This window comes from Syngnathus typhle, unplaced genomic scaffold (assembly GCF_033458585.1).
Source record: "Syngnathus typhle isolate RoL2023-S1 ecotype Sweden unplaced genomic scaffold, RoL_Styp_1.0 HiC_scaffold_157, whole genome shotgun sequence".
NCBI lineage: Eukaryota > Metazoa > Chordata > Actinopteri > Syngnathiformes > Syngnathidae > Syngnathus > Syngnathus typhle.
The window spans coordinates 15,948-39,733 of record NW_026872063.1 but is presented as its reverse complement, the minus strand read 5'-3'; the positions used below and the strand labels follow the sequence as shown (position 1 = coordinate 39,733).

Here is a 23,786-nt window from a genome sequence, read left to right as displayed (position 1 = left end):
TGCATAATGATAATCATGCAAAGTCTTTTGAGGAGAGGTTAAAACAAGAGAGATAACCTACGTCTTCTCTATCAGCTGTTGGACTTTGCAGCAGGGTCATCATCTCCTTTAGCAGCCATCTTCCTAGGCAGGCACACGCTACGGCCCCCGTCGCTATGTTAGCGTCGACGTACGTTAAAAGCGGAAGCCCACTCGGGTGCTTTCTTCCTTTTTTCACACTATGAGTTTTTTTTATGTGCCTGAGAGAAACACGTAAGGGGCGAGGTGAAGGGGAAAAAAAACTTGTTCCCCTTCAACCTGTTCTCAAATTGTTTGTTTTTAAGGAGGTCACGAGTCATCATGTTCAATACCAAAAAAACAACAACGACAAAACTTTGCTACTTTTATTGAAATGGACCACACAAGTCATGTCAACCTCACACAAAGGCTCAGTTTAAATAAACAAAAAATGCATTAACGCTAACTGTATAAAAGTCGAAACTAATACAATGAAATTTAAATGAACTCATAAAATTTATCTAATCAATCATGACTAATCATGGAGGTTTGCGCCATGACTAAATTTGGGAGCGAGCGAGCGCTTGGCCTGAAACCAACAGACCACATCTTCACTTTCAGTCCAGCTCTAAGCAAATATTACGCACGCACGCACACACACACACAAGGAAGAAGCAAATGTAAGTTGAGAGCGGTGACACACAGTTTCAGTGTGAAACGTGATACCACTAAACACACACACACTTCGAAATGACTAAACGAACGCTAAAGCAAAGCAGGAAGATGGGAACTTCATGTCGGAGTCTTTGTGAGGAAGCCACACTGTGGGCTCTCCCTCACACACACATACACACACACACACACACACACACACAAAAGTCAATCGTCCTGAAGAAGAAGCAAGTGTAAATTGAGAGCAGTTTCAGTGAAACACGACACTGACAAACACACACACACACACACGGACACAATGACTTTTCTAATGTCGACATTTTTGATGCAAATTGAAAGACATGCACGGAAATTGATTTTTGAAATGTTCTTGCAGAAGGACCACTGAAGAATCAGGTTTCAAAGAATTGCAATTTTCGATGGACGACTTGAGGAAAGCACCAAGGTTTGACCTTGCCGTCCCCAATGTTGTCACTCGCGCAAGCTAGCAGCGCTACACGTAGTCCTTGCGGTCGTACCCGGTGTTGTTGCTGCGTGGCGCAGAGTAAGCCATCCTGGGGGGCTTGTAGCGTCGCTCCTTGGGCGGGCAGCTGCTGCACAAGATGGCGCCACCGATCAGGAGCAGGGCGGAGGCCCCCCAGCCCACGTAGAGCGACGCGCCCAGCTCCCGCCGCTGCGGGTTGGTCAAGATGGGACTGTAGAAGTTGCGCACCACAACGTGGGCGGTCCAGCATGCCGGGATGAGGACCAGGAGGCCGGCCAGGATGAACATGATGCCCGCCAGGATCATCACCTTAGCCTTGGCGCCCTCGTCCTCTATGCAGTTGGTGCACTTGGCTCCCGTGGTGGACACCAGCGCCCCGAGGATGCCCAGGATGATGGCCACGATCATCATGGCCCGCGCCGCCTGCAGGTCCTGCGGTAGTGCCAGCATGGAGTCGTAGACCTTGCACTGCATCTGGCCCGTGCTCTGGGTCACGCAGTTCATCCACAGGCCCTCCCAGATGGTCTGCGCCGTGATGATGTTGGCGCCCACGAACGCCGTCACCTTCCACATGGGCAGGGCGCACGTCACGATGGACATCAGGAAGCCCAACGCACCCAGGCAGATGCCCACTAGCTCCATTCCCATCGACATGTTCCTTCGGCGACACAAAGCCTCACTGAGATGCTCGAGGAAGATACCGGGGGACACCTAGGTGGAGGATGGGCCGGCTCAGGTCTCCTGTTTGAAGATGGACCGCGGAGTCTCGGTTGTGAGGCGGCGCCACGGAAATGTCGCATGCTTTATACAGCCGGCGACCACGCCCCTTTCGCGACACCCTCACAAAATACAAAAACACACACCTGTGCGAGGGGCGGGCATGGGAGGAGGTTGTGTGTGTTGGGGGTGGGTGAGAAGATGGCTGATTGCTAACAACAAACATATGCTTGAGGGAGAACGTGACATGGAAGAGAGAGAAAAACCACACAGCTGCTCCTCATCCTTCACTTCCTGCATGGTATCGACAAATACTTTAGGCACTAGATAGACAGATGATGTCATTTGTTCAAGAATCCGTGAGAAAAAGGGGATCTTGTGGAGGATCATGTTCTGTGACCCCCTTGGCACCTCATATGAAGAATGAAGAAACAACGACGAGCACTGTGGAAGGTAATTGAAAGAAGCAAAAAAAAGAGACGCTGGCTTGTTGCCTCCTCAACAGCATCCGTGTTGGGAAAACAATCAGCAAGCTCAGGGACAAACCGGAATAACCACTCCCAATGTAAACATGAGCCTGCTTCAAACACACACACACACACACACACACACACGCAAAGTATCATCCTCCTCCCCGTGTCCATTTTTGTTAAGATAGAAATGGCAATTTTGTGTTTTGGTTAGCAAGCGAAAATTGGAAATGCTAAAGCTAGGCTCAACTCATGATTGTTCCAAAAAGAAAATTCAAAGTGTTTATGGCCACGCCCAGCTGAAGTGAACTTCCAAACTAAACAAAAAGAGAACGACCCCGTGTGTATTTGTGCGTAACCTTTCGACAATGGATGTCACGCTTATGGCACCAAAGTCCCGCCCGTTTGAATTCTACTCACATATTAGTTTCACAATCATTTGAATATTCAAAAAAGGGTTGAGCTCTTTGTTCATTTTGGCCTTAAATCCCTTCGGACTGATGTCAAAACAAACGGGCATTGCTTATTCAACTTCCAAAACAACTAAGTGTGACATTTTCACTGGCATGAGAGAAAATGTAGAAAAAAAAAAAAAAGGATTCAAAAAGTCATCAAATAGAAATGATTTTTATACAAGTTTTAATATATCTCCGATATGAAAACATAAAGACAAAAATCTCCAGATCATTTTGCTAGTATTTGCTTAGTATTTTCTCAACAAAAAAATGATTGCGACATTCAAATCAAAACTTTATCAACATTGATTTCTCAGTTTACGAGCGCTCCGATTCCATTTTTTCGGTCAGAGTCGTTGTCCTTGTCTCCGTGGCAACAAAAGGTGACGGCACACCGTGTCCACACAAGCTACAAACGTCCACAACAGTCAAATAAATAGAAAGACACCTCCAGACTGGTCCAGAACATCACATGATGTTCTTCAGTCAACTGGCTTGGTCCGGTTTTGGTTGGTTCTCACCAGTTGTTTCCTGGCGCGAGCTTCAGGAAAAGCAGTCGCAAGTCGATGTTAATGCTAGCGTCCGTCCAGACAAGAATCTGGGTCATCAACCGTGTGGTGTCCTGGAGCTCACACGTAGTCCTTTCTGTTGTAGGAGCTCTGGGCGACGGACCTGGCCGGGGTGGCTGAGTAGGCCACGCGAGAAAGGGGATGCACGCCATACCTGCCGGCCTTCTCTTCTTGAGGGGGGCAGCTGCAGCACAGGATGGCTCCCCCGACCAGGAGCAACAACGCGGCGGCCCAGCCCAGGTACAGCGCCGCCCCGATCTCCATCTTCTGTCCCGACAGAACGATGGGGCTGTAGAACTCCACCACGATGGTGTTGGCCGACCAGGATACAGGTACCAGCTCGGCCAGTGCCGCCACGATAAAGGCGGCGCCGGACGTGATGGTCACCCGGGCTTTGACGCCTTCGTCTTCAATGCAATTGGTGCACTTGGCGCCCACCATGGAGATGAGCAGAGCCAGAACGCCGATGATGATGGACACCACGGTGAGGGCGCGAGCCGCCTGAAGGTCCGGGGGCAGCGCCAGCATGGAGTCGTAGACCTTGCACTGCATCTGGCCCGTGCTCTGGAACACGCAGCTCATCCACAGACCTTCCCAGTACACTTGCGCCGTCACAATGTTGGCGCCGATGAAGGCCGACACCCGCCACATGGGCAGCGCGCAGCTCACCACGCTCAGAAGCCAACCCACCACCGCCACCGACACGCCGGCCAGTTCCAGTCCAACAGATGACATCGTGAGGCTTTGCTTGCTAGCTTCAGCTGCTCTGATTCAGGTCGTCGAAATTCTCCTCTGATGCGGATTTCTTATCTGGATGTGCTTTTATTGATCAATCGTCCGGCCCTCTGCGGAGACGACATGAGCGAACCAATGAGGCGATGGCTGGCCCTGTTTACCACTTGGGCGTGGAGCTTTTCAAACAAGCTAACTACTTTATGGTTGGACCTTTCGCCCATGGCTGCCTCGTTCATGTGCTTTTATTGCTGTCACTAGCTAATGATCATCCAGCGTTCGGCCTTTTACGCATCGATGACTACTGACGCCGAGCGGCTGAATGTTTGGGTCAGAATTCGAAGCACAATAATCATTGCGGTAGGAGTGGAAATCAAATGTTTGTAGTTTTAGGTCTAAAAAGTGAAATCCACTAGAGTCGCCATGCGCTCAAAAGAACTTTGAACCCTTTGTGTGTCGCTTTTACTTGTCGGCATTGTTTCAGCCAAAGTTTTGTTGTGACGAGGGAGAACTCAAACGTGTCCAAGTGTGACATTTTGGTTAATGAGCAACCTGAGGTGAGACAACTTCAGTGTTTCTTCCTGCTAACATTCTTGTGCTTCTCTAAGAAATAAGTCAACGTGACACAAAATGGCGGCACAGGGAAGTAACTGTGTAAACGCCACAAATTATTTTACGGAACTAAATATCAAACAAAGAGATGGATGTTCATCCACTTCCACATTGGAGAACTGACAAGTAGGTCAGATGAGAGCGTGACACACTTTGGTTGGGCAACTTGGCGTGAAGGCAATCACAATCGCGAGTGAGTTGGGTCGCTAGCGCCGCTTCCCGCCGGCTAGCGGCGGCTAACAAGAGATAAGATAAACACGACTAGAAGGCCGTTCAGTATCGTCTTCTTTTGAACGGAAATGAACCATAATTGAGTAACGGCAGCACAGTCATAATCAATCATTGATTTATGATGATTATTATTATATGATGACATCATGTGAACAGTAGCTAAGGAGAATAGAATTGCTGATCAGATCAGATTCAGGTGGAGCATTTGGTTGCTTCAGAGGAAAACAATCATCAAGTTTTAGGCAGACTCATTAGGAACCAAATCATTCAATGATCAAAATGGACTCCTCCTCCCTTGAAAGAAGATAACAAGTTTCTATTGGGGAGCTTCGGCGCCATCGAAACCTTCACTCAGCTCGTAAACGCCGACGCTAGAACCCGGAAGGTTCCATATGAGGTCAGGAAGTTAACGGGGATTTCCGCGGCCTTGGATTTCATCGTGAAAGAGTCTTTGTGATGTCACTTTACGAGCGCGCTCAACGAACGTCAATAAAGAAGGCGTGCGGCGGAGACGTGGCGCCGTTACTTGTTCTCCTCCCTGGTGGCTCGCTCGGCCACCCTCCGGATACACAGCAGATGTCCACGCTTGTCAACGCGATTTGACGAATGAGTCACCGCAAGAATGACCTCCTCTTCCCCCTTCTTCTTCAGAAAAAGTCCACGCTGAGCCTTTCAATGATGCTCTCTCTTCTGCCAAGCTCTGATGTCGCTCGCAAAAGGAATTTGCTTAATTTCTTTCATGTTCCCTTCAAAAGTGACCCCGTCTGACACTGAGCTGAAGACTGAATGCTTTCTTCTACTTCAGACCTATTTGTGGTCTCCGTTTTGTTTTGTCTCACTCGGGGGAACATTGAACTGAAGATGTCAAAACTTTCTCTTCTGTTTGATATATATCTTTATCTGATGCTCCTGACTTCATTCTACAAAGTTGCAAATTAGGTTTAAAACCAAAGTCGGCTGTGATAGGCTACAGCTCCTCCTGACGTCACAACGGTGGAGACGCACCGTCAAAATGGCAGGAATACTATCCGCTTCCAGCAGAGGGCACTGTTTTAGCTTTCATTTGAGTTTTTGCACTGTACTGGTTACAGTAATTGATAGATGATACAGAGCAGCGATTTGTGGGAAACTCAGTTTGACCTTCAATCTCACCAACTTTCATCATCAGGCTTGTGTAACGTTTGTGTCTCTACGTGTGTTTGTGTGTGAGCAATCGTGTGATCCAGGAAATGACCATAAATGGTAAGAAGGGTAATGAGTCACTGGGGACATTCATCATGCAGCTTCAGGAGAAACCTGGCCCAGGTGGATTTAGGGGTCGGGCTTGGTTAATTGTTAGTGTGCTGGCAGTTAACGTCTTGCTCAGAGGCCTTCGTGTGAGCGTGTTTGAGGGCTGACAAACAGGTTTCGGGCCCTGACTCAAGAGAGGCGTTTTCTTGGTTGGCCCCGCCTCTTTGAGCGAGGCCATATGTAGCCGCTCTTCTCCCGGTCCTCCCCCATTGAGAAAGTCACTTGGCTCCTCACGCGACATCACAAGAAACAGTCGAAGAAGCAAAAAAAAGAGCAGACGTCGGCCATGGTGTCCGCGGGTTTCCAGATCCTGGGCGCCGCCCTAGGACTGATCGGTTGGATCGGTGCCATTGTGGTGTGCGCGCTGCCCATGTGGCGCGTGACGGCCTTCATCGGAAGCAACATTGTGACGGCGCAGACGTCATGGGAGGGCGTCTGGATGAGCTGCGTGGTGCAGAGCACGGGGCAGATGCAGTGCAAGGTCTACGACTCCATGCTGGCCCTCAGCTCCGACCTCCAGGCGGCGCGGGCCCTGCTGATCATCGCCATCATGGTGGGCATCCTGGCCATCCTGCTGTCGGTGGCGGGTGGCAAGTGCACCAACTGCGTGAAGGACCCGGCAGCCAAGGTCAAGGTGGGCTTGGCGGGCGGAGTGGTCTTCATCGTGGCCGGCGTGCTGCTGCTGATCCCCGTGTGCTGGACGGCGCACACGGTGGTGCGCGACTTCAACAACCCGCTGGTGGCCAGCGCCCAGAAGCGAGAGCTGGGCGCCGCCCTCTACATCGGCTGGGGGGCAGGCGCCCTCATGATTGTCGGAGGCAGCATGCTGTGCTGTAATTGCCCCCGCAAGGATGAGGGCTCGTACGCCGCGCGCTACAAGGCGGCACGCTCCGACGTCTCGGCCCCCACGTCCGGCAAGGACTACGTCTAGACGTCCTTCCCAAGGAGCGCCACCAAACCAAAAGCCACCCGGCTTCTTCACCGGGTGCCTTCCTCCACCTTGAACTGGCCTACATAGAGACCACCTGATGAGATCAAATTGGATAGTTTAAGAATAGTTGATCTGGACGACGAGACAAGCCCTTAGTGGCCGCCATCTTGGTCAGGAAAGCTGGAGGCCCAAAAAGTCAACAAGTTGATGGGGGGGGAATCCCCCCGCAGGAAGCGCAACTTTTTTTGTCCTTTCGCCATGTTTTTTTTGACAAATGCAAGCAAGCTTTTCTTTTGTGTCATTTTGTACCACATGTAAATAAATCTTTCATTTACTAATCGTAACTGGCCTCGCTCACTTTATTCAAACAACCAACGCACGCAAATTTGGGGAGCAGCAATGCCTTTGGCAAACAGTTGACGCCCGAGTTTCGGTGCTTTGACTTGAAACTAAATCGCCGCTAATTATAGAAAAGAAGGTGACGATTGTCTCTAAATGTATTTGGTTTATGTGATTGTTTGACCATTTGCGAAATGAACTCTTCCCGTGTATTTGTGAACTCTTTGAGACTTCAGCCTGCTGATAGACAAAGGAACAAAGAAACGTCACCATCCAACCTGCTAGCCGCACCCAAACCAGATCGACGACAAACGCTCGACTGCTGCTGTTGCCGCTGGCCTCTTTTCATTGTGCGTGTATGGAAAGAGAGAGCCAAAAAAAAAAAAAAAGGTGGAGGACACTCCTTTAGGTGTTTGAGATGTTCTGAATCGTTTGCGCTGCAAAAAGCATGACGTACTTTCAAGAGAGATCAATTATTTGTGTGTGCGTGTTTTTTTATTTGTTGAGGAATTGATTTGTTGTACCACCTCTACTGCAATCGTTTAATTTCTAATTGTTCATATTTCTCTCAAAAAAGGGCTCCCTGCGTGCGCGTGCGCGCGTGCGGGCGTGCGCGGGCGTCTAAATGCCCCCCACAGGTGTTTCCAATCTCAGTTTAGACCTCCAGCCAATCAAGATGGCCGTGGAAGATGCTTAAATAGCAGGTGGGCATGGGTCAGCATTTTTACGCACGAGAACCAGCACCCACACCGGAACCAGAACCAGGAACAGGGCCAGCACCAAGGTACTCTCAACAAGATGACGTCCGTGGGCCTGCAACTGTTGGGCGCGTTCCTGGTGATTGTGGGCTTCTTAGGTGCCATCTTGACGTGCGCGCTTCCCATGTGGCGCGTGTCCGCCTTCATCGGCAGTAACATCGTGACGGCGCAGGTGTTCTGGGAAGGTTTATGGATGAACTGTGTCAAGCAGAGCACCGGACAGATGCAGTGCAAGGTCTACGACTCTATGCTGGCGCTGCCCAGCGATCTGCAAGCAGCGCGCGCCTTGGTGGTGATCGCCATCTTGGTGGTGGTCGTGGGACTTCTGCTGGTCGGCGTCGGCGGTAAATGCACGAACTGCCTGGAGGAGGAAGCAGCCAAGACTCGTGTGGCGGCGGCGGCTGGTGTGCTGTGCGTGCTGGGCGGAGTCTTGCTGATTATCCCCGTGTCTTGGTCGGCGCACGTGGTGATCCGCAACTTCTACAACCCGTTGCTGGGCGACGCGCAGAGGCGGGAGCTGGGTGCCTCGCTCTTCATCGGCTGGGGAGCCGCTGGCCTGCTGTTCATCGGAGGGTCGCTTTTCTTGGGAAAGTGCGCCTCCCGCCGGGACGGCAGATACTCCGTCAAATACTCTGCGCCCCGCTCTGCCCCTGGTGGGGGCGCTTACGTCTGACCCCTGCGTACGGACTCATCTCTGGACTCTTACTTTTTAATCAGTTTGAAATAAACGTTACTTTTAACTTTAATCCACCTTTTTTGGTTTGTCTTTCAATCACCATATTACCCTTGAAGTGACTTTAATTGTTGCCTTTTTTTGTTTTTCGGAAGGGGTTTCTCAAATCTAAAACTAAGTCCACATTTCTAGGTCCACACTAGATGAGATACTAGATGAGCAACCCGATGCAGTAGGGGAAGCTCTTGAGGCTCGCAGGCGCTTAGATCAATGTTTTGATGCTCTTATTTTCCTTTCCTTTTACGCGCTTCTTATTTCTGAGGAATCAGGTCGAGCCAGAAAGGTGATCTATCGTTCCACCCCCTTGGCTTTGTTTGCGTTCGGGTGTCTCTCAAAGCTGTGTTGCTTGGGCGTGTGAATGTCCTCTCGACAAAAATCGCAGAGATGCGGACGCAGCTTGTCGGTGTTCTGCTGGGCTTGCTTGGGCTACTGGGCACGGGTCTAATCTGCGCCCTGCCCGCCTGGAAGGTGTCAGCTTTTGTGGGTTCCAACATCGTGACGGCGCAGGTCTTTTGGGAAGGCTTGTGGATGAACTGCGTCATCCAGAGCACGGGACATGCGCAGTGCAAGGCGTACGACTCCGTCCTGGCTCTACCTCGTGACCTGCAGGCCTCCCGGGCACTGGTGCGTATATCTGAACGTCTGCTAATGGCACGGATCTGAAGCTACCTTCCCGCAGGTGTGTGTGTCGTTGGGGGTGGGCGCGTTGGCGCTGGGCATGAGCGTGCTGGGCGCCCGCTGCACAACCTTCCTCCGCCACGACTGGCCGACCAAGAACAACGTGGGTCTATCAGCAGGTGTGATCTTCGTGGTGGCCGGCGTCCTGTGCCTGATTCCCGTCAGCTTGTCGGCCCACGCCATCATCACCGGCTTCTTTGACCCGCTGCCCTCCGAGGAGCGGCGTGGCGAACTGGGCGCCTCCATTTATGTGGGCTGGACCTCAGGGGCGCTGCTCATCATCGGCGGCGTGCTTGTATGCTCAGTTTACACGTGCTAATGGCGTGTTGTCGCGCATGTGGACTTTTTTTTGTGGTCGTGCATAGTGGCAGCTTTTCCGACCCAGAAGAGGGCAAGTGGATGGGAACGATTTTGCCCTTAGGGAAGGCGTCGGCTCCTATTTGTTGTGCGACACATCGCAACTATGGTCTGTGAATTTCAACATTTGTCTACATTGGGGTATTTTGTTTTTATACAATTTTAGATTCATGTTGCAAAAATCATTGTAAATAAAGATTTTTTTATTGGCAGCATTTTTTGTTTTACATAAGTATCTTATTTATTTTAAATAGGTCAAGACCTTTCAGTCAAGCTAGAAAATAATTTGGAATAATGCACATATACTGAGGGAGGGAAGAGGAAGTGATGTGAGGCTCCGCCCCCTGAGCTCCCTAAAGAGCAGGTGTGGTTGTCTGCATCTACCTTCACTTTAGTATCTCTCAGGTGACACCAAGCGAGAGCCGCCCGCGACTTCCCGGATGAGCATCGGACTACAAAACATCCGAGAAGAAAGCACGCGTCACATGTGGACAGTCAACAAGTCCCACAAAGAAGTCTTTTGAGGTATGTTGCGGAAAAGAAATGAGCCATTGCGGGCGGCTGTCATCGCCAATGCCATCTGACCCACGTGTTATGTCGCAGGCGGTCGCCATGGCGTCGACGGGCATGCAGCTGCTGGCCAGCGGCCTGTGCCTGCTGGGTTGGGCGGGTGTGATCATCAGCTGCCTACTGCCCACGTGGCGGGTGACGGCGTTCGTGGGCAGCACCATCGTGACGTCGCAGACCATCTGGGAGGGCATCTGGATGACCTGCGTGGTCCAGAGCACAGGCCAGATCCAGTGCAAGCCCTACGAGTCAATGTTGGCGCTGAGCGCCGACCTGCAGGCGGCCCGTGCCCTCATCGTGTTGGCGGTATTGACCGGCGCCGTGGGCCTTGTGCTGGCCTTCATCGGGGGCAAGTGCACCCGCTTCCTAGATCGGGAAGGGTCCGGCTCCAAAGGCAGGGTGGCGATGGCGGCGGGGGCTGTTCTGATCCTGGCGGGCGTGTTGTGTTTGATTCCCACCTCATGGGTGGCCGGCGCCGTGGTCAGAAAGTTCTACAGCGCCGCTATTGACGCTCAGCGGCGTGAACTCGGCGCCTGCCTCTACATTGGTTGGGGGGCGTCCATCATGCTCATTCTCGGAGGGGGGCTTTTCATCAGCTCCAATTGCCCCCTCGAACCGCGTGGCGCCGACAAGAGCCCGTCCGTACGATACCTGATGGTCCGTTCGCCCACCGGGTCGCTCCACAGGATTCCGGCCACGAGGTCCAGCGGCACCCTTTTCAGCGGGCCTCCCAGTTATCAGCCGGCCTCCGCCAAGTCCGAGCCTGCCATCGGGACCCCTTGGGGGTACGGCGGACAAAACTCGGAGAAGTCCTCCACCAAGTCTCAATTGAAGCGAATGGACTCTGCGCCTTCAGAGCAAAGCGAAGCGCCGTCTTACAAGTCTCAGCTGAAGCCCGACGAGGAGAACCGCAATTTGGGTTCTGCTGGGAGCCAACCTGAAGATGCATCCTCCAATCCTACAAAGACCTACCTCTGACATATCCAAGATCTGGACTAGCTCAAGGTCTTACTGTTGACCGGGATGTATCCACTCCAAAGAATGAGAGCAACTTTGTTATATAAGGTCAGAATCCTACCTTTGATGCGGACTTGTGCACTTTGGCTTAACCAAACTCGTGATATTTTCTTTAATCTGTCTTTGTGACACATGACCTCAACTCTGCCTTTAATTGACTTCATGTTTAACCATTTAATCTAGGAATAAGAATGTGAACCTTTTAACCTCTGAATATTATTTTTCCCCCAGCCGAGACCCCAAAACATCCAAGACACGTATTTGCACTTAAATGTTTGTGGTAATCATTGATGTAATTGTGATCATTTTGAACCGTTTTCTTTTTGTAGTGAATGTATTATAAATGTAATCCACTAAATACAATAAAAGAAGATGGCTGCTTGAAGTCTGACAAGTTGTGCCTGCGGCCGGTCAAACGGGTTTGACAGAAAGTCCTCTGTAGTATTTGTGGAAGCCAAGTTGGTTTCACTCGGCATGTTTTGCTTCCATCGGCCTTTTGTTGCTATCATCAAATTCCCTACTGCTCTTCTACGTTTGGAGCTGTCAAAATAGTTTCTCTAGTCCTTTGCTTTCACCCAGCTCCTTCTTTTCCAGCTTGCCACCAGACTAGGACCAGTTGCCAGCTAGTCACAGGGCCGTTCACGTGAATCAAACGAGGGACAACTTGACTTCATGGAAACCTTTTGATTCAGAAATACGCACATACAGACAAGCAGCATGTTATTGTATTAAAAGCTTCAAAGCTGGCTGTTAAAGCTTCCGAAAAACATAAATGGATCCAGGGATGTATGCAATTTCATGATCGGTCACCCCTCGCTCAAATTCCTTCACGACAGTCACGTCGACGCGGCGCCACAGTCCCTCGTCCTCCATTTGCTTCATCTCGCCCTCCAAGTCTTCCTTGTAGCTCAAGTTGTCAAGGTTAGCCCGAGTGGTCATGCAGATGTAGCCTCCTGTGTGGTCATAAGTCAGCGTTAGATCTGAAAAGCTCCGAATGGTTTCCAGAGTGTCCTCACCCTGCTTAGTGGCCTGCTGCGCCTCCCGGATCACCCTCACTGGAATCTGACTTGAACTTAAACCGCCGACGATGAACGTTACATCAAAAGCATCTGCAGGGTGAGACAAGAACAGATGAAGAACATGTCTTTGGATTATTGTCATCACCTGTTTATCATGGTCTCACTAGTAGCCCAAAAGCCATAGTCATGGATGGATGGACAGTTACCTGACGGGACAGGAAGTGGTTGATCTCCCAGCTTTGCCATCTCGAGGACTTGGTACAAGCCGCTCTGTCGGGCGTACTGCAGCATGCCCTCGCTGACGTCGACACCCACAAAGCGCTCGAATCCCTCCCGCTTCATCTGCGCCACACGTGCAGAATTTGAACTAGTGAACATCACTCCGCAGGATCTCTTCATGGATGCCCACCATCTTGGCCACCATGCCAGTGCCGCAGGCCACGTCCAAGACTGCTGCGGTTTGGCGGTCTCCGCTGAAGTGGGCGGAGACTTTGCTCGCTGCTAGACTTGGCGCACGGTAATCGATAAGTTCAACATCCTATTGAATGGATGCCAAAAAATAACTGAGTCAACTGTAGTAAGTCAAATCAGTTGCCAATTACCGATGAGATCACGCATGCGTGGTTATTGTGATTGCTTTGTAGACCTGCTCGTAGGTTTTGGCCCACTGGTTGTAGAAGTGGACTAGGTCCTCCGCAGAGGTGGCTTTGTGTAAGGACAGGACGACGTCTCTGGCCATTTCAAAGGTGCGCGCGTCCGCGGACATCGTGCACGAGCACCTATCAAGAGCGACACGACGTCAGAGTGCAATTTATGTGCCGTCATAAACACACGCAAAGCAAGCTTTTATTGCGTGGTTTACAAACGAATAGAACGTCTACTTGTTGATATTACTTACGCTGTTATTGTGCAAAAAAAGAGGGTGAATCAGTGCAGCGTAGTTATGACAACGAGTTGAACGTGAAACCATAAATAATTTACCTCCTTTACCTGAGGAGGGCGCGCCCAGGGACAGCAAAGGGTAATAATCTCAGTCTTTATGAGCTAGCTGTTGCGGTGGAACGTCAGCGCGTCCGCCATATTGAATGTGTCATTTACGTGGACTCCCAATAAAAATGAGTCAACGGAGAACAAAAATGCAAAAAGTGCATAAACGTCAAGTCATGCCTATCATTCACACACAAATGTATTTCAGAAAGAGATACATAGGCACCAAAGTCACTTTTAAAGAATGGCTGATAGATTATTTATTGTGCCTGCGAAGCTTTATCTATTTCAACATGATGTCTATGGACGTACACTTTTTTCGGAGCTGCAGCCTGTAGGTAATTATACTGCCTGCAGGGGGCGTCTTCAATTCTCGTCTCTCTTTTTCAAAACAAGCTTGTTGCTTGTCCTAAACTTTAGCTAACAAGCAGCTAACACGCATTTTCTGTGGTAGTTTGTGGAAGGGGGGAAACGCAAGGAGACAAGTAAATAATTCATGTTCGTGTTTAGTGATGGAGTCTTGCGAAAAGTTGCTGACTTGTTTGAGTCGCTTTCGGTGAGTTTTCGTGCTCTACTCGAAGCTTCAAACCAAGTTAGCTTAGCTTCAAGCCGCCCAACAACAACAAGCAAAAAGTCCCTTTCAACCGCCAGAAACATCAAGAAATTCATTCTGGTAAAGAGCTTTGTGTATTTTGGATTATTATGGATGGATTTTTGTTTTTTGACTTCGAAAATCTTTTCGTTAGTGTTATTGAGGCGTGAACATGCTGAGAAAAAAAAACTCTGCTTTTCTGCAGGTTTCCCTGACAGCAACGCAGCTAAAATGTCCATTTTAGGCTTAAAAAAGAAAACGCCGAAGACGTTCAAAGTCAAAGTTACCACCATGGATGCTGAGATGGAATTCAGTTGTGAGGTATGATGACACAAATCCTTTAAACGTTTCAACTGGCTGCTCCAAATGTTGTGTTTTTGTCGTTCAGGTGAAGTGGAAAGGCAAAGACCTTTTTGACCTAGTGTGTCGTACGGTGGGCTTGAGGGAGACCTGGTTCTTCGGTCTTCGCTGCACCGTCAAGGGCACGTATGCGTGGCTCAAACCTGACAAACGAGTGAGTGTAGAAAAGGAACCATAAAAAATGGACACTTGAGTGTCTGTTTTTTAGTTTTAACTTAAATCTTCCCCCATCAGGTCTTGGACCAGGAGATCCCTAAAGACTCGCCCATCACATTTCACTTCCTGGCCAAATTCTTTCCAGAGAAAGTTGAGGAAGAGCTCGTCCAAGAAATCACACAGCACCTCTTCTTCTTACAGGTTCTCTATCGAAAGCGCAAGTGAAGTGCGAAAGATGTTCTCTGCAGTCCCTCTGGGTCGAATATTGCCATCCTGCAATATGAATGAAGCAGCAACACCCGACCTTTCGGAGCCGTCCCAAGGGGGCAGCCAGCATTCCTCAGAGAAGTGTTAGATTCCAACATTGTCAAGTAAGCGTTGGCCGCTCAGTAGGGCTCAGCGAACCATCGTCACGGCTCACCTGTTTTCTGGGTTTGCTCACCTGACGTTGGCACGCCGAGCCCTTTGGCGCTGTGATGTCATTTTCTGTGCACAGCAAGTGGCTGCCCCTGAGATGGCTCAAAATGGCTCCACTTTGCTGCTTCGGTCATATTCCACAAATGTGATATTCAACAGACTAGTGGGATGACAGAAACATATAAGAGGGGGCGGGGCTTATTCTCCTCTTTTGACACAAAGTCAATTCAAGTTCATTTGCAGTTTTTGTTGATGTCTTTGAGTGATGCTTTTGTTTCAGGTGAAAAAACAAATCTTGGATGAGGAGATTTTCTGCTCTCCCGAAGCTTCTGTTCTTCTGGCCTCGTATGCCGTCCAAGCCAAAGTAAGGGCAGCAAAGTTACTTTAACGTCGCTTCTTTAACGACAGACGGACAATTTTACCCCTTTGCTTGTTCCAGTACGGCGACTACGACCCCAACTTCCACAAGCCGGGTTTCCTGGCGCAGGATGAACTTCTCCCCAAAACAGTAAGTGATGGACAAAGACAAAGTGTCGTACTGGGTTTAATAAGGTCCAATCTTTTTTTTTTTTTGCCGTCAGGTGCTGATGCAGTACCAGATGACCGCAGACATGTGGGAGGAGAAGATCACGGCCTGGTATGCCGAGCACCGGGGCATCGCCAGGTAACGTTCAGCACAGGGGGGCAGGCGCTGGTCGGCCATGTTGTCGCTGACGTCGGCGTGATTCCCGGCAGGGACGAGGCGGAGATGGAATACCTGAAGATCGCTCAGGACCTCGAGATGTACGGCGTCAGCTACTTCGACATCACCGTGAGTGCTCTCGTGGGGGCCGCGTCTCTTCTGGCGCACAGCCCACTAACTGGTAAGTTTCTTGGCCGTAGCAAAACAAGCGCGACACGGACCTGCTGCTGGGCGTGGACGCGCAGGGTCTTCATATCTACAGCCCCAACAGCAAGCTCACCCCCAACAAGTCTTTTCCATGGAGCGGCATTCGCAACATCTCCTACAGCGAGAAAGAGGCGAGCACCTTCAGAGCCTTCCTCCTTTTGCCTTTCATCTTGTGACAATGCTGTTCGCCTTTGCAGTTCACCATCAAGCCTCTGGACAAGAAGAAAGACGTCTTCAAGTTCTACTCGTCTCAGCTGCGAGTCAACAAGCTGGTGAGTCCGAGCGCTGCCGAGATCCCGTCCAGACTTGACGCCGTCTTTGGGTCCTCAGATCCTGCAGCTGTGCATCGGCAACCACGATCTGTTCATGCGGAGGAGGAAGGTGGACTCCATCGAGGTGCAGCAGATGAAGGCGCAGGCCAAAGAGGAGAAGGCCCGCAAGAAGGTGAGAATGTCAGCCGGCCGCTGGGCTGCAGTGAGCACACTGACGGAAGCCGGTCGCTCTGACAGTCTCACCTTCTTCCTCCAGATGGAGCGGCAGATCCTGTCGCGGGAGAAGCAGATGCGGGAGGAGGCTGAGCGAGCCAAAGAGGAGATGGAACGGAGGCTGTTCCAGCTGCAGGATGAGGCGCGTCTGGCCAACGAGGCGCTGGTGAGCTTCACGCTGAGGAGAATTGCCCGCCCGCTACCCTGAGTTAACGCGGGGTCATCCTTCAGCTACGCTCGGAGGAGACGGCCGACCTGCTGGCGGAGAAAGCTCAGATCGCCGAGGAGGAAGCCAAGCTGCTGGCTCACAAGGCGGCCGAGGCCGAGCAGGAGCGCCAGAGGTTGGAGGTCAACGCCATGAAGACCAAAGAGGAGAAGAGGCTGATGGAGCAGAAGATGAGGGAGGCCGAACAGCTGGCCGTCAAGCTGGTGGAGCAGTCGGAGAGAAGGTAAGCCCGCCGCGGTCCGCCGCCCCGTCCTTCCCGTCCTCACGCCGCTCATGCCGGCAGACTGAAGGAAGCCGACCACCTGAAGCAGGACCTCAGCGAGGCCAGGGACGCCGAGAGGAGGGCCAAGCAGAAACTGCTGGAGATCACCAAGACCACCTACCCGGTACGCGGAGAGCCCGTATAGACAAACAAGCATCGGGGTCAAACGTTTGTTTTCTCCGCTCTTGTGTGTTCAGCTGATAGCGGCCTATTCAGCTCCTCCCTCCGCTAGCGTTCCCGCACCCGCCTCAACTCCCGCCGCCGCGCCCCCGGAAGCCGACCCGGCCTACGAAGGCACGTCGTCGCGTCTGGACTTTAAAGACTCTGACATGAAGAGGCTCTCCATGGAGATCGAGCGCGAGAGGTCAGGCGTACGCGCGGCTCTCCTCTTGCTTCTTTGTGTCTTTGACACAGTGTCTGTGTGTCAGGTTGGAGTACATGGAGAAGAGCAAACATCTTCAGGACCAACTGAAGGAACTCAAGACTGAGATTGAGTCTCTGAAGCTGGAGGAGCAACAGCAGCAGCAGCAGCAGCAGCATCATCATCATCATCCTCACCTTCCTCACGAGCAGGTGTACACGTTGCACGACGCCAGGGCTTACATGCCGGAACCGCTCTACATTCCTCACGCCAACGTAAGCGACCATGTTTGCGTGAGAGCACACGGTACTGTCCTCAATTTTGATTGGCTACAAATTGTTGACGCCGTCCTCTTGTTTTGTTTTGGGCAGAGGAACGCGGCCTACGCGACTCATATGGCCTTCTTGGAGGAGGTTTGAGGAAGAGCAGCAAGGAGAGGGTCGGCGTTGACCCGCGTGGGACACCAAAAGACTTTTTGGGATTTTCTCCCGTCTTTGTGGACAGGTGCCTTTTTGTTGTATTTGATTGGCGTTTGTACAAGACAGCCGCCGCCTTTCAAGGCAACTCCTTCCATCATCATTGGCCCCGCCTCCCTTTTCGCTCGTCTTCTCCACACGCGTCCTCGGGTTCATGCCCGCGATTTTTGCCTTTGCGCTCACCTTTGATCGACGGGTGCCATTTTGTCGTCGTCGGCACGACCTCACATCGACACTCTGGACTCGGCCACCTCGTCTTTTTTGCTACAATTCAGTTTTGCTACTAAATTTTGTTTCATTTCAACACTACAGTGACCTTTTGTTTTGTTTTTACTTGATGACTCACTTTTGAATGACTGAATTTCTTTGCAAAGCATTTTCTACCATACGCATCATTTCAAAAGAATTTGTGACAATGCGCCGCCTGTCGCCTCTTTTTTTCGTCTCTGCCGTCTCGCGACATCTTTTTCCTTTCTCATTATTCAGTTCCTTGCTCAACAGAAAAGTCTGAAAGGACCACCCAACCTTCAGGGAGCTCGATTTCAAATCCAATTTTATTCACAATTAGAAAAAAAGATGAAAAAGATGATTGTTGCTGTTTTTTAAAAAAATCTTAAGACGCACTCCCCCTCGTGACAACCGTGTGACCTCCTTTCTTACATCTCGCGGTGTGGGGGGGGGGCTGCAGAACAGTGCTGGGATGGAAAGTGGGTTGGGGAGAATATAGTGGAGGTGATGATATAGATGAGGAAAGGTAGAGAAGGAAATGGTTAACAACAAGAACAAAGAGATGTGGTGAACTTCCCAAGCAGTTTGAAATGTGGAGGAAAGGAAAGAGGGAAAGGTTTGTTTTGCGCTCTCATCCTTTTCTGCCTCCATGACTCACAAAGCTGCTGTGTTGCCATGGCAACAGTTCACATTCATATTCTTGTCACTTAGCCGGGCCACGTGTGGAGACGGGAGGTGAACGAAGGGGAGACAAACATACGGGCGGACTCTTTGTGTCCCGCTTGTCGTGAAAGGACAATAAGATCTCACGTCCTTGATGCGTCCTCAGGTGTCACGTTGACCCCCCCGTCCCCCCCCGTGTGTGCTCCAACACTCACTTCCATCTGCTTTCATTTACCCGCACGCCACTTATGTTGGCTCAGCATGGATTCACCTCTGCATGTGTGTGCGCCCTTCAGTTCGGCAACGTAATCAGACTTAGCGACGGGACGCGAGCGGCATGGATGAGGAGGTGAAGCCGAGAGTGAGGAGGAGGAGGGCAAGTTTGGGAGAAGACGGCGAGATTGGATATGATGCGCTGGGAGGCAGCACGCACGAGAAGGAAGGAAGGGGAGTTGGAGGTCAGGCGAGAGAGAAGATGGAGACCAATGTGAGCTGGAATGAGCCACAAGGCTCAAGATTAAATTGGAGAAAATAATGAGGATGAGTTAATTGAGGTAAAACGAGATGATGTCATTGATAACAACGTGCAATATTACGAGTGACAGCTGCTACACGGCCGGCAATCATATTTGTTTTACATCAGCAGCCTGTTGCCATGGAGACCAAAGCATATTGAAGTATTTGTCTTATTTGTGTCCTGAGGAGATGGACTTACTCGGTCCTCGGGGTCACCGGGGGGGTCAGATGCTGAAATAAGAAGTCTCAAATCGATATTGAAAGCAAAAAAAAGCAATCGAGCGAGACCAAAGTTGTGTTAATATTCACGAGGTTGCTATAGTTTGCTTGGTGAACTTTTCAACTCCGACTTAAAGCAAAAAAAAAAAAAAGTCTTAGCAAGTTGGGCTTTTCGACCATGATGTCATCAACCTGCCCTTATGCTAGTTATTGCGCAATTCACCGGAGGTTAGCAACCACGACCATCTGCCTCCACTTTCGGGCCTTGGCGGAGGTCGCAGTCTGTTGCAGTGTCCTCGTGTTCTCCTTGATTGCTGCTGCTTACACACACACACACACAAACACACACACTGTGAAAAAGTGGAGAAGGAATGTGAACGTGGGGTTTTGCATTATTCATGAGGCTCTGCAGATTCAACCCTCACAGGACAAGCCGTAACGTTTACCTCCAGCTCGCCGCCATGTTGTGTGTTTACGACACATTTTAGTACTCTACGCGCGCGTGTGTGTGTGTGTGTGTGCACATAAGTAATATTACAGCCACAACAAGCAGAGGACGATTTTGTGTAAATTCTCATCGGCCTGTTTCCATCGGCATCAGACAGCAACTGTTGATTACTTGTGAAGGTCCAGTTTTGACTTAGAATAAATTGAGAAAAATGTCGGATTGTTTTCCCGTTTGGCCCGCTGATGGTTCGAATCAGGGAGACCTGGAGGAACCCAGACGAGATGTGGTTCTTGTAGGACAGGGCTTTCCTCGTGCTCGACACTTACAGTTTGTAACAACATACAAAAGGTGAACACAACTGTTGTGTTGGCGGGAAGGATGAGCTGACTGCACCGAGACTTTTTTTCTCTCCCTCCCACCCTCCTTCTCTCTCTCTCTCTCCCTCTCTCTCCATCTTTTAGAGTCTGAGGCATCCCCCGGCACACAGCACCGAGCGTAGCCTCGCTCTCTCACCGTGCACGGCGTTGTTGTTTCCTGACGTCTGATGAACGCACCGGACGTTTGTCTCTCCGTCTCCCTCCTCGTAAGACGCGTGTGGGCGTAAGCGAGAAGGCGGCGCTTTGGATTGGCTTGATTGATTGATTCGGTTGAGTTTGATTGACGGATCGCCCCCACAAGTGGGACGCGCGTGTGCGGATGAGCGGCGTGCGCACGAGAAGACGGACCCGAGCGGCAGCCGTCTCCCGCCGCGTCCTGACTTCCTTTAGACCCATCGCCAGCCGGGGACCGGCACGCCCAGCGGGGGGACCGGCTCAAAGGGGTCGGCTGACTCCACGCGCTGCAGGTAGGCTGCATCAAGCCCCCGCTCGCACAAACACACACACATCTGCACTTGTTGTGAGGCAAACAGCCAGCCCACCATCATCATCAAAACAATATTTCTTCATCATGACAAGTGTGTGCAGAGATAAGACTGTCTAAAAATGGGCCCGCAACATGAGATGTGGCCCGTGGGCCTTGGCTTTCAAAAAAAAAAATCATGCGGTCTGTTCAAGGCTCAAACTGTGACTACTCAGACAAAAAAAAAAATACAATAAAGTGGATCCCTTCACAACCTAATCAAATTGTTTATGATTGCAATCTCATCAGAAAAAAAGCTTCATCTTAATGAGTTTAGAAAAAAAAAGGTCAAACTAATCAGTTGTAACAAGTGAGCATGTTGCTACCGCTTATGGTCCAAAAAAAAAAAAGTAAACATTTGGCACTCAGAGTTGGTCGCGTGTGAGACCCCATGTATCCCCCCCCCCCCCCCCTCCCCGGTCTCGTGCAACACACACATTCTCTGCACACACACAAACACACACAAGCCCAAAATGTCACCCATGATAGAAAAGGTTAGTGCATCAGCAACGTGTCTGTTGTGTGTGTGCTCGTGTGACTTTGAAGCTGTTTCTGTGTGTGTGTGTTCAGAATGATGTTTTATTAATTCTTGTGCTATTTAAAGAAATGTTTAAGTGTATCTTATGAGCGCAACGCCAATTCTTTAGGGCTTAGTGGGCAATTCATTAGGTACACCAACCGATTGCTTGAGGACAACACTTGATGATAAGTTGACATTTGTTAAGAGTCATTTTGACTGACTGCTATCGCTGATGATCATCTCATCACGTTACATCCTGCGTGTGTGTATGTGTGTAGGAGGGAGAAGATGCCGTTTCATCACGTGCGAGCGGGCCTCCTGTATCCCGACAACTACCTGAGCGGCTCCCTCACAGAAGGCGACGACGCCTTCAAGCTCACCAGCATCTCCACCGAGGAGCTTGGAGGTCAGTCGGCATCATCTTCTTCTTTTCATTTGTCTTGTGTGATTGTGGCTGTTGACCTCACGCTGACCTTGACGGCGTGCCTCGACATGGTGCCTCGCTCTTATGGGGTGCCAATCTCCACATCCACTCCAGGGCTTCTGAAGGTTCTTCAAGGATCATCTGAGCTTGTTAATCATTCCGAGTGGACCGGCCGCTCTCAGGCTGCTTCAGGCCCTTCATCAATCACACACACACACACATGCAGGGTTTCCCCATAAAGTGGGGACTGGGAAAGGCTCCAGAGCTGAAAATGAATGGATGGCACAGAAAGGGTTCCTAATATAGTGGACGCCGAGTGCATGTTAATTGTGTGCCAATGAACCCACACACTTGTGCGTACCTGCGTGTGGTTGTGTATCAGAGATTCGCGAGGCCTTTCGTGTGCTGGACCGCGACGGGAATGGCTTCATCTCCAAGCAGGAGCTGGGAATGGCCATGCGCTCGTTGGGGTACATGCCCAGCGAGGTGGAGCTCGCCATCATCATGCAGAAGCTCGACATGGACGGTGAGGACATCTCTTGCTATTTCTGCAGGCCACTTCTACTTTGTGCTTTGTACATGCAGGAGACGGGCAGGTGGACTTTGAGGAATTCATGACGATACTCGGGCCAAAGCTGCTGTCATCGGACAACAGAGAAGGTTTCTTAGGCAACACCATCGACAGCATCTTCTGGCAGGTGAGCGGGAAATCTTTGTCGTCGTCGGTTCTTCCTCTTCAGCTCACTCCGCAAAGTCACCTTGTATGTGCGGACGCAGTTTGACATGCAGCAGCTGTCTCTGGACGAGCTGAAGCAGGTTCTCTTCCACGCCTTCCGCGATCACCTGACCATGAAGGACATCGAGAACATCATCATCACCGAGGAGGAGAGCCTCAATGAAACCTCGGGAAGTTGTCCCGAGTACGAGGGAGGTCAGCGTTGATGTCTTTCTTTCTTTTAAGAATATTTTTGGAGCACTAATGTTTGTATGGTGCTTCAGTGCATCCCAAGAAGAAGAACCGGCAGACGTGCGTGAGGAAAAGTCTCATCTGCGCCTTCGCCATGGCCTTCATCATCAGCGTCATGCTCATCGCCGCCAATCAGATGTTGCGCAACGGCATGGAGTGAAAACTCCTCACTGTGACGGTCGCATTCGTGGGTACGCCCGCAAGGATCCCGGCAGGTCTGTCAACTTTTTCTTTCTTTGGGCTCAGGAGCGGACCGAGGGTCGATTACTCATCTTCTTGTGTTGCTTTCAAGATGTTCCTTCATTTCCAACTGGAAAGTTGGCACCATTTTTTTTAAAAACAAATGAAAATATGGACACTTTGAGGGAATGTAAATTGATGACAATGAAAAAAAAGAATGAGAACAAAAACAATGGTTGGGTGCTTGGAGCCATTCCTCATCGCCACCTCTAACATGTTCTCATCTTCTCCAACCATGTGCACTTAGCAAAGCGTCAACAGCAACATTACGCGTGTGCTGAAACGAGGACAGAGAAGAGCTGATGTATGCTTGGTGCAAAAAAAAAAAAGGTTCCGGAGGAGCATCTCATTGCAATTCCGTGTGTGCGTACACGCGTATCTAGGTCATCTCAGCAGTACACACACACCATAAGATGAGTCACGTGTGCTTCAACATACACACAATGTATGCATGTTCGTGTGCCCTGCGATTGGATAGCGACCAGTTCAGGGTGTTCACTGCCTACTGCCCGAAGACAGCCGAGATAGGCTCAAGCACCCTCGTGAGGATAAGCAGGATGGATGAGGTGGTCCGGGGTGGTGCTGCTTAGTCTGGGAAGACGACACTGCTCCTGGTGGCCCATTTGAGAAGTGCAAGTTGACTAATATTATGATGTCACAAATAGAATGTGTCATGTGATGGAAACGCTTTTTCCACGTTGAATGTTTGTCACGTCTGAGTGACCCCCGGATGAGTTAGTAACATGACCTCATAATGGTCCGATTTTTTTTTTTTAAATGCTAATTTATATCCGCATGGAGCAATTATTTACTGAGTTTTTA

At 50.5% G+C, this 23,786-nt stretch overlaps 7 protein-coding genes across 10 annotated transcripts; 5 read left to right on the top strand and 2 right to left on the bottom strand.

The window, feature by feature from the left end:
* Positions 1–369: 369 nt before the first annotated feature.
* On the bottom strand, positions 370–4,115 carry LOC133148766 (claudin-3-like). Its single transcript, XM_061271699.1, has 2 exons — positions 3,617–4,115; positions 370–1,828 (listed from the first exon to the last, which is right to left on the bottom strand). Exons 1-2 carry the CDS (start codon positions 4,097–4,099, stop codon positions 1,163–1,165), a joined length of 1,149 nt encoding a protein of 382 aa, XP_061127683.1. The 5' UTR covers positions 4,100–4,115; the 3' UTR covers positions 370–1,162.
* A 78-nt stretch (positions 4,116–4,193) lies between these two features.
* Positions 4,194–8,945, top strand: LOC133148767 (claudin-like protein ZF-A89). The gene is made up of 2 exons (XM_061271700.1): positions 4,194–7,001; positions 8,298–8,945. The coding sequence occupies exons 1-2, from the start codon at positions 6,516–6,518 to the stop codon at positions 8,928–8,930; spliced, it is 1,119 nt and encodes a 372-aa protein (XP_061127684.1). The 5' UTR covers positions 4,194–6,515; the 3' UTR covers positions 8,931–8,945.
* Positions 8,946–9,282: 337 nt separating this feature from the next.
* Positions 9,283–10,240, top strand: LOC133148763 (claudin-4-like). The gene is made up of 2 exons (XM_061271696.1): positions 9,283–9,614; positions 9,670–10,240. Exons 1-2 carry the CDS (start codon positions 9,375–9,377, stop codon positions 9,985–9,987), a joined length of 558 nt encoding a protein of 185 aa, XP_061127680.1. The 5' UTR covers positions 9,283–9,374; the 3' UTR covers positions 9,988–10,240.
* On the top strand, positions 9,996–11,994 carry LOC133148761 (claudin-4-like). The gene is made up of 3 exons (XM_061271691.1): positions 9,996–10,134; positions 10,431–10,550; positions 10,629–11,994. The coding sequence occupies exon 3, from the start codon at positions 10,638–10,640 to the stop codon at positions 11,568–11,570; it is 933 nt and encodes a 310-aa protein (XP_061127675.1). The 5' UTR covers positions 9,996–10,134; positions 10,431–10,550; positions 10,629–10,637; the 3' UTR covers positions 11,571–11,994.
* A 284-nt stretch (positions 11,995–12,278) lies between these two features.
* On the bottom strand, positions 12,279–13,718 carry LOC133148762 (methyltransferase-like protein 27). Of its 3 annotated transcripts, none has more exons than XM_061271693.1 (6): positions 13,610–13,718; positions 13,275–13,407; positions 13,038–13,166; positions 12,835–12,970; positions 12,626–12,718; positions 12,279–12,562 (listed from the first exon to the last, which is right to left on the bottom strand). In XM_061271693.1, the coding sequence occupies exons 2-6, from the start codon at positions 13,392–13,394 to the stop codon at positions 12,360–12,362; spliced, it is 681 nt and encodes a 226-aa protein (XP_061127677.1). In that variant the 5' UTR covers positions 13,395–13,407; positions 13,610–13,718; the 3' UTR covers positions 12,279–12,359. The 3 variants fall into 3 exon arrangements, with proteins under 3 accessions (XP_061127677.1, XP_061127678.1, XP_061127676.1); XM_061271694.1 differs by having other exon boundaries at positions 13,619–13,696; XM_061271692.1 differs by having other exon boundaries at positions 13,527–13,677.
* Positions 13,719–13,963: 245 nt separating this feature from the next.
* LOC133148760 (merlin-like) lies at positions 13,964–18,257 on the top strand. Of its 2 annotated transcripts, XM_061271689.1 has the most exons (17): positions 13,964–14,288; positions 14,413–14,528; positions 14,596–14,721; positions 14,802–14,924; positions 15,421–15,504; positions 15,580–15,648; positions 15,722–15,804; positions 15,876–15,951; positions 16,023–16,160; positions 16,227–16,301; positions 16,360–16,473; positions 16,558–16,680; positions 16,746–16,963; positions 17,024–17,126; positions 17,200–17,366; positions 17,431–17,638; positions 17,735–18,257. In XM_061271689.1, the coding sequence occupies exons 2-17, from the start codon at positions 14,439–14,441 to the stop codon at positions 17,780–17,782; spliced, it is 1,845 nt and encodes a 614-aa protein (XP_061127673.1). In that variant the 5' UTR covers positions 13,964–14,288; positions 14,413–14,438; the 3' UTR covers positions 17,783–18,257. The 2 variants fall into 2 exon arrangements, with proteins under 2 accessions (XP_061127673.1, XP_061127674.1); XM_061271690.1 differs by lacking the exons at positions 13,964–14,288; positions 14,413–14,528 and having other exon boundaries at positions 14,695–14,721; positions 14,802–15,094.
* Positions 18,258–21,618: 3,361 nt separating this feature from the next.
* On the top strand, positions 21,619–22,884 carry LOC133148774 (calcium-binding protein 8-like). The gene is made up of 5 exons (XM_061271708.1): positions 21,619–21,739; positions 22,140–22,283; positions 22,343–22,455; positions 22,535–22,688; positions 22,757–22,884. Exons 1-5 carry the CDS (start codon positions 21,622–21,624, stop codon positions 22,882–22,884), a joined length of 657 nt encoding a protein of 218 aa, XP_061127692.1. The 5' UTR covers positions 21,619–21,621.
* Positions 22,885–23,786: the final 902 nt, after the last annotated feature.

Excerpts from the sequence above, each read along its gene's own strand:
- LOC133148762 (XM_061271693.1), bottom strand. The coding sequence starts at position 13,394 with ATGTCCGCGGACGCGCGCACCTTTGAAATGGCCAGAGACGTCGTCCTG. Across the intron at positions 13,167-13,274 it reads GGGCCAAAACCTACGAGCAG|GATGTTGAACTTATCGATTA; the intron begins GTCTACAAAGCA and ends TCCATTCAATAG. Across the intron at positions 12,719-12,834 it reads ACCACTTCCTGTCCCGTCAG|ATGCTTTTGATGTAACGTTC; the intron begins GTAACTGTCCAT and ends CTCACCCTGCAG.
- LOC133148761 (XM_061271691.1), top strand. The coding sequence starts at position 10,638 with ATGGCGTCGACGGGCATGCAGCTGCTGGCCAGCGGCCTGTGCCTGCTG.
- LOC133148763 (XM_061271696.1), top strand. The coding sequence starts at position 9,375 with ATGCGGACGCAGCTTGTCGGTGTTCTGCTGGGCTTGCTTGGGCTACTG. Across the intron at positions 9,615-9,669 it reads TGCAGGCCTCCCGGGCACTG|GTGTGTGTGTCGTTGGGGGT; the intron begins GTGCGTATATCT and ends ACCTTCCCGCAG.
- LOC133148767 (XM_061271700.1), top strand. The coding sequence starts at position 6,516 with ATGGTGTCCGCGGGTTTCCAGATCCTGGGCGCCGCCCTAGGACTGATC. Across the intron at positions 7,002-8,297 it reads AGAAGCGAGAGCTGGGCGCC|ATGACGTCCGTGGGCCTGCA; the intron begins GCCCTCTACATC and ends ACTCTCAACAAG.
- LOC133148760 (XM_061271689.1), top strand. The coding sequence starts at position 14,439 with ATGTCCATTTTAGGCTTAAAAAAGAAAACGCCGAAGACGTTCAAAGTC. Across the intron at positions 14,529-14,595 it reads AGATGGAATTCAGTTGTGAG|GTGAAGTGGAAAGGCAAAGA; the intron begins GTATGATGACAC and ends TTTGTCGTTCAG. Across the intron at positions 15,505-15,579 it reads CGTATGCCGTCCAAGCCAAA|TACGGCGACTACGACCCCAA; the intron begins GTAAGGGCAGCA and ends TGCTTGTTCCAG.
- LOC133148774 (XM_061271708.1), top strand. The coding sequence starts at position 21,622 with ATGCCGTTTCATCACGTGCGAGCGGGCCTCCTGTATCCCGACAACTAC. Across the intron at positions 22,456-22,534 it reads TCGACAGCATCTTCTGGCAG|TTTGACATGCAGCAGCTGTC; the intron begins GTGAGCGGGAAA and ends GTGCGGACGCAG. Across the intron at positions 22,689-22,756 it reads TTGTCCCGAGTACGAGGGAG|TGCATCCCAAGAAGAAGAAC; the intron begins GTCAGCGTTGAT and ends ATGGTGCTTCAG.
- LOC133148766 (XM_061271699.1), bottom strand. The coding sequence starts at position 4,099 with ATGTCATCTGTTGGACTGGAACTGGCCGGCGTGTCGGTGGCGGTGGTG. Across the intron at positions 1,829-3,616 it reads GACAGAAGATGGAGATCGGG|GCTTTGTGTCGCCGAAGGAA; the intron begins GCGGCGCTGTAC and ends CATCTCAGTGAG.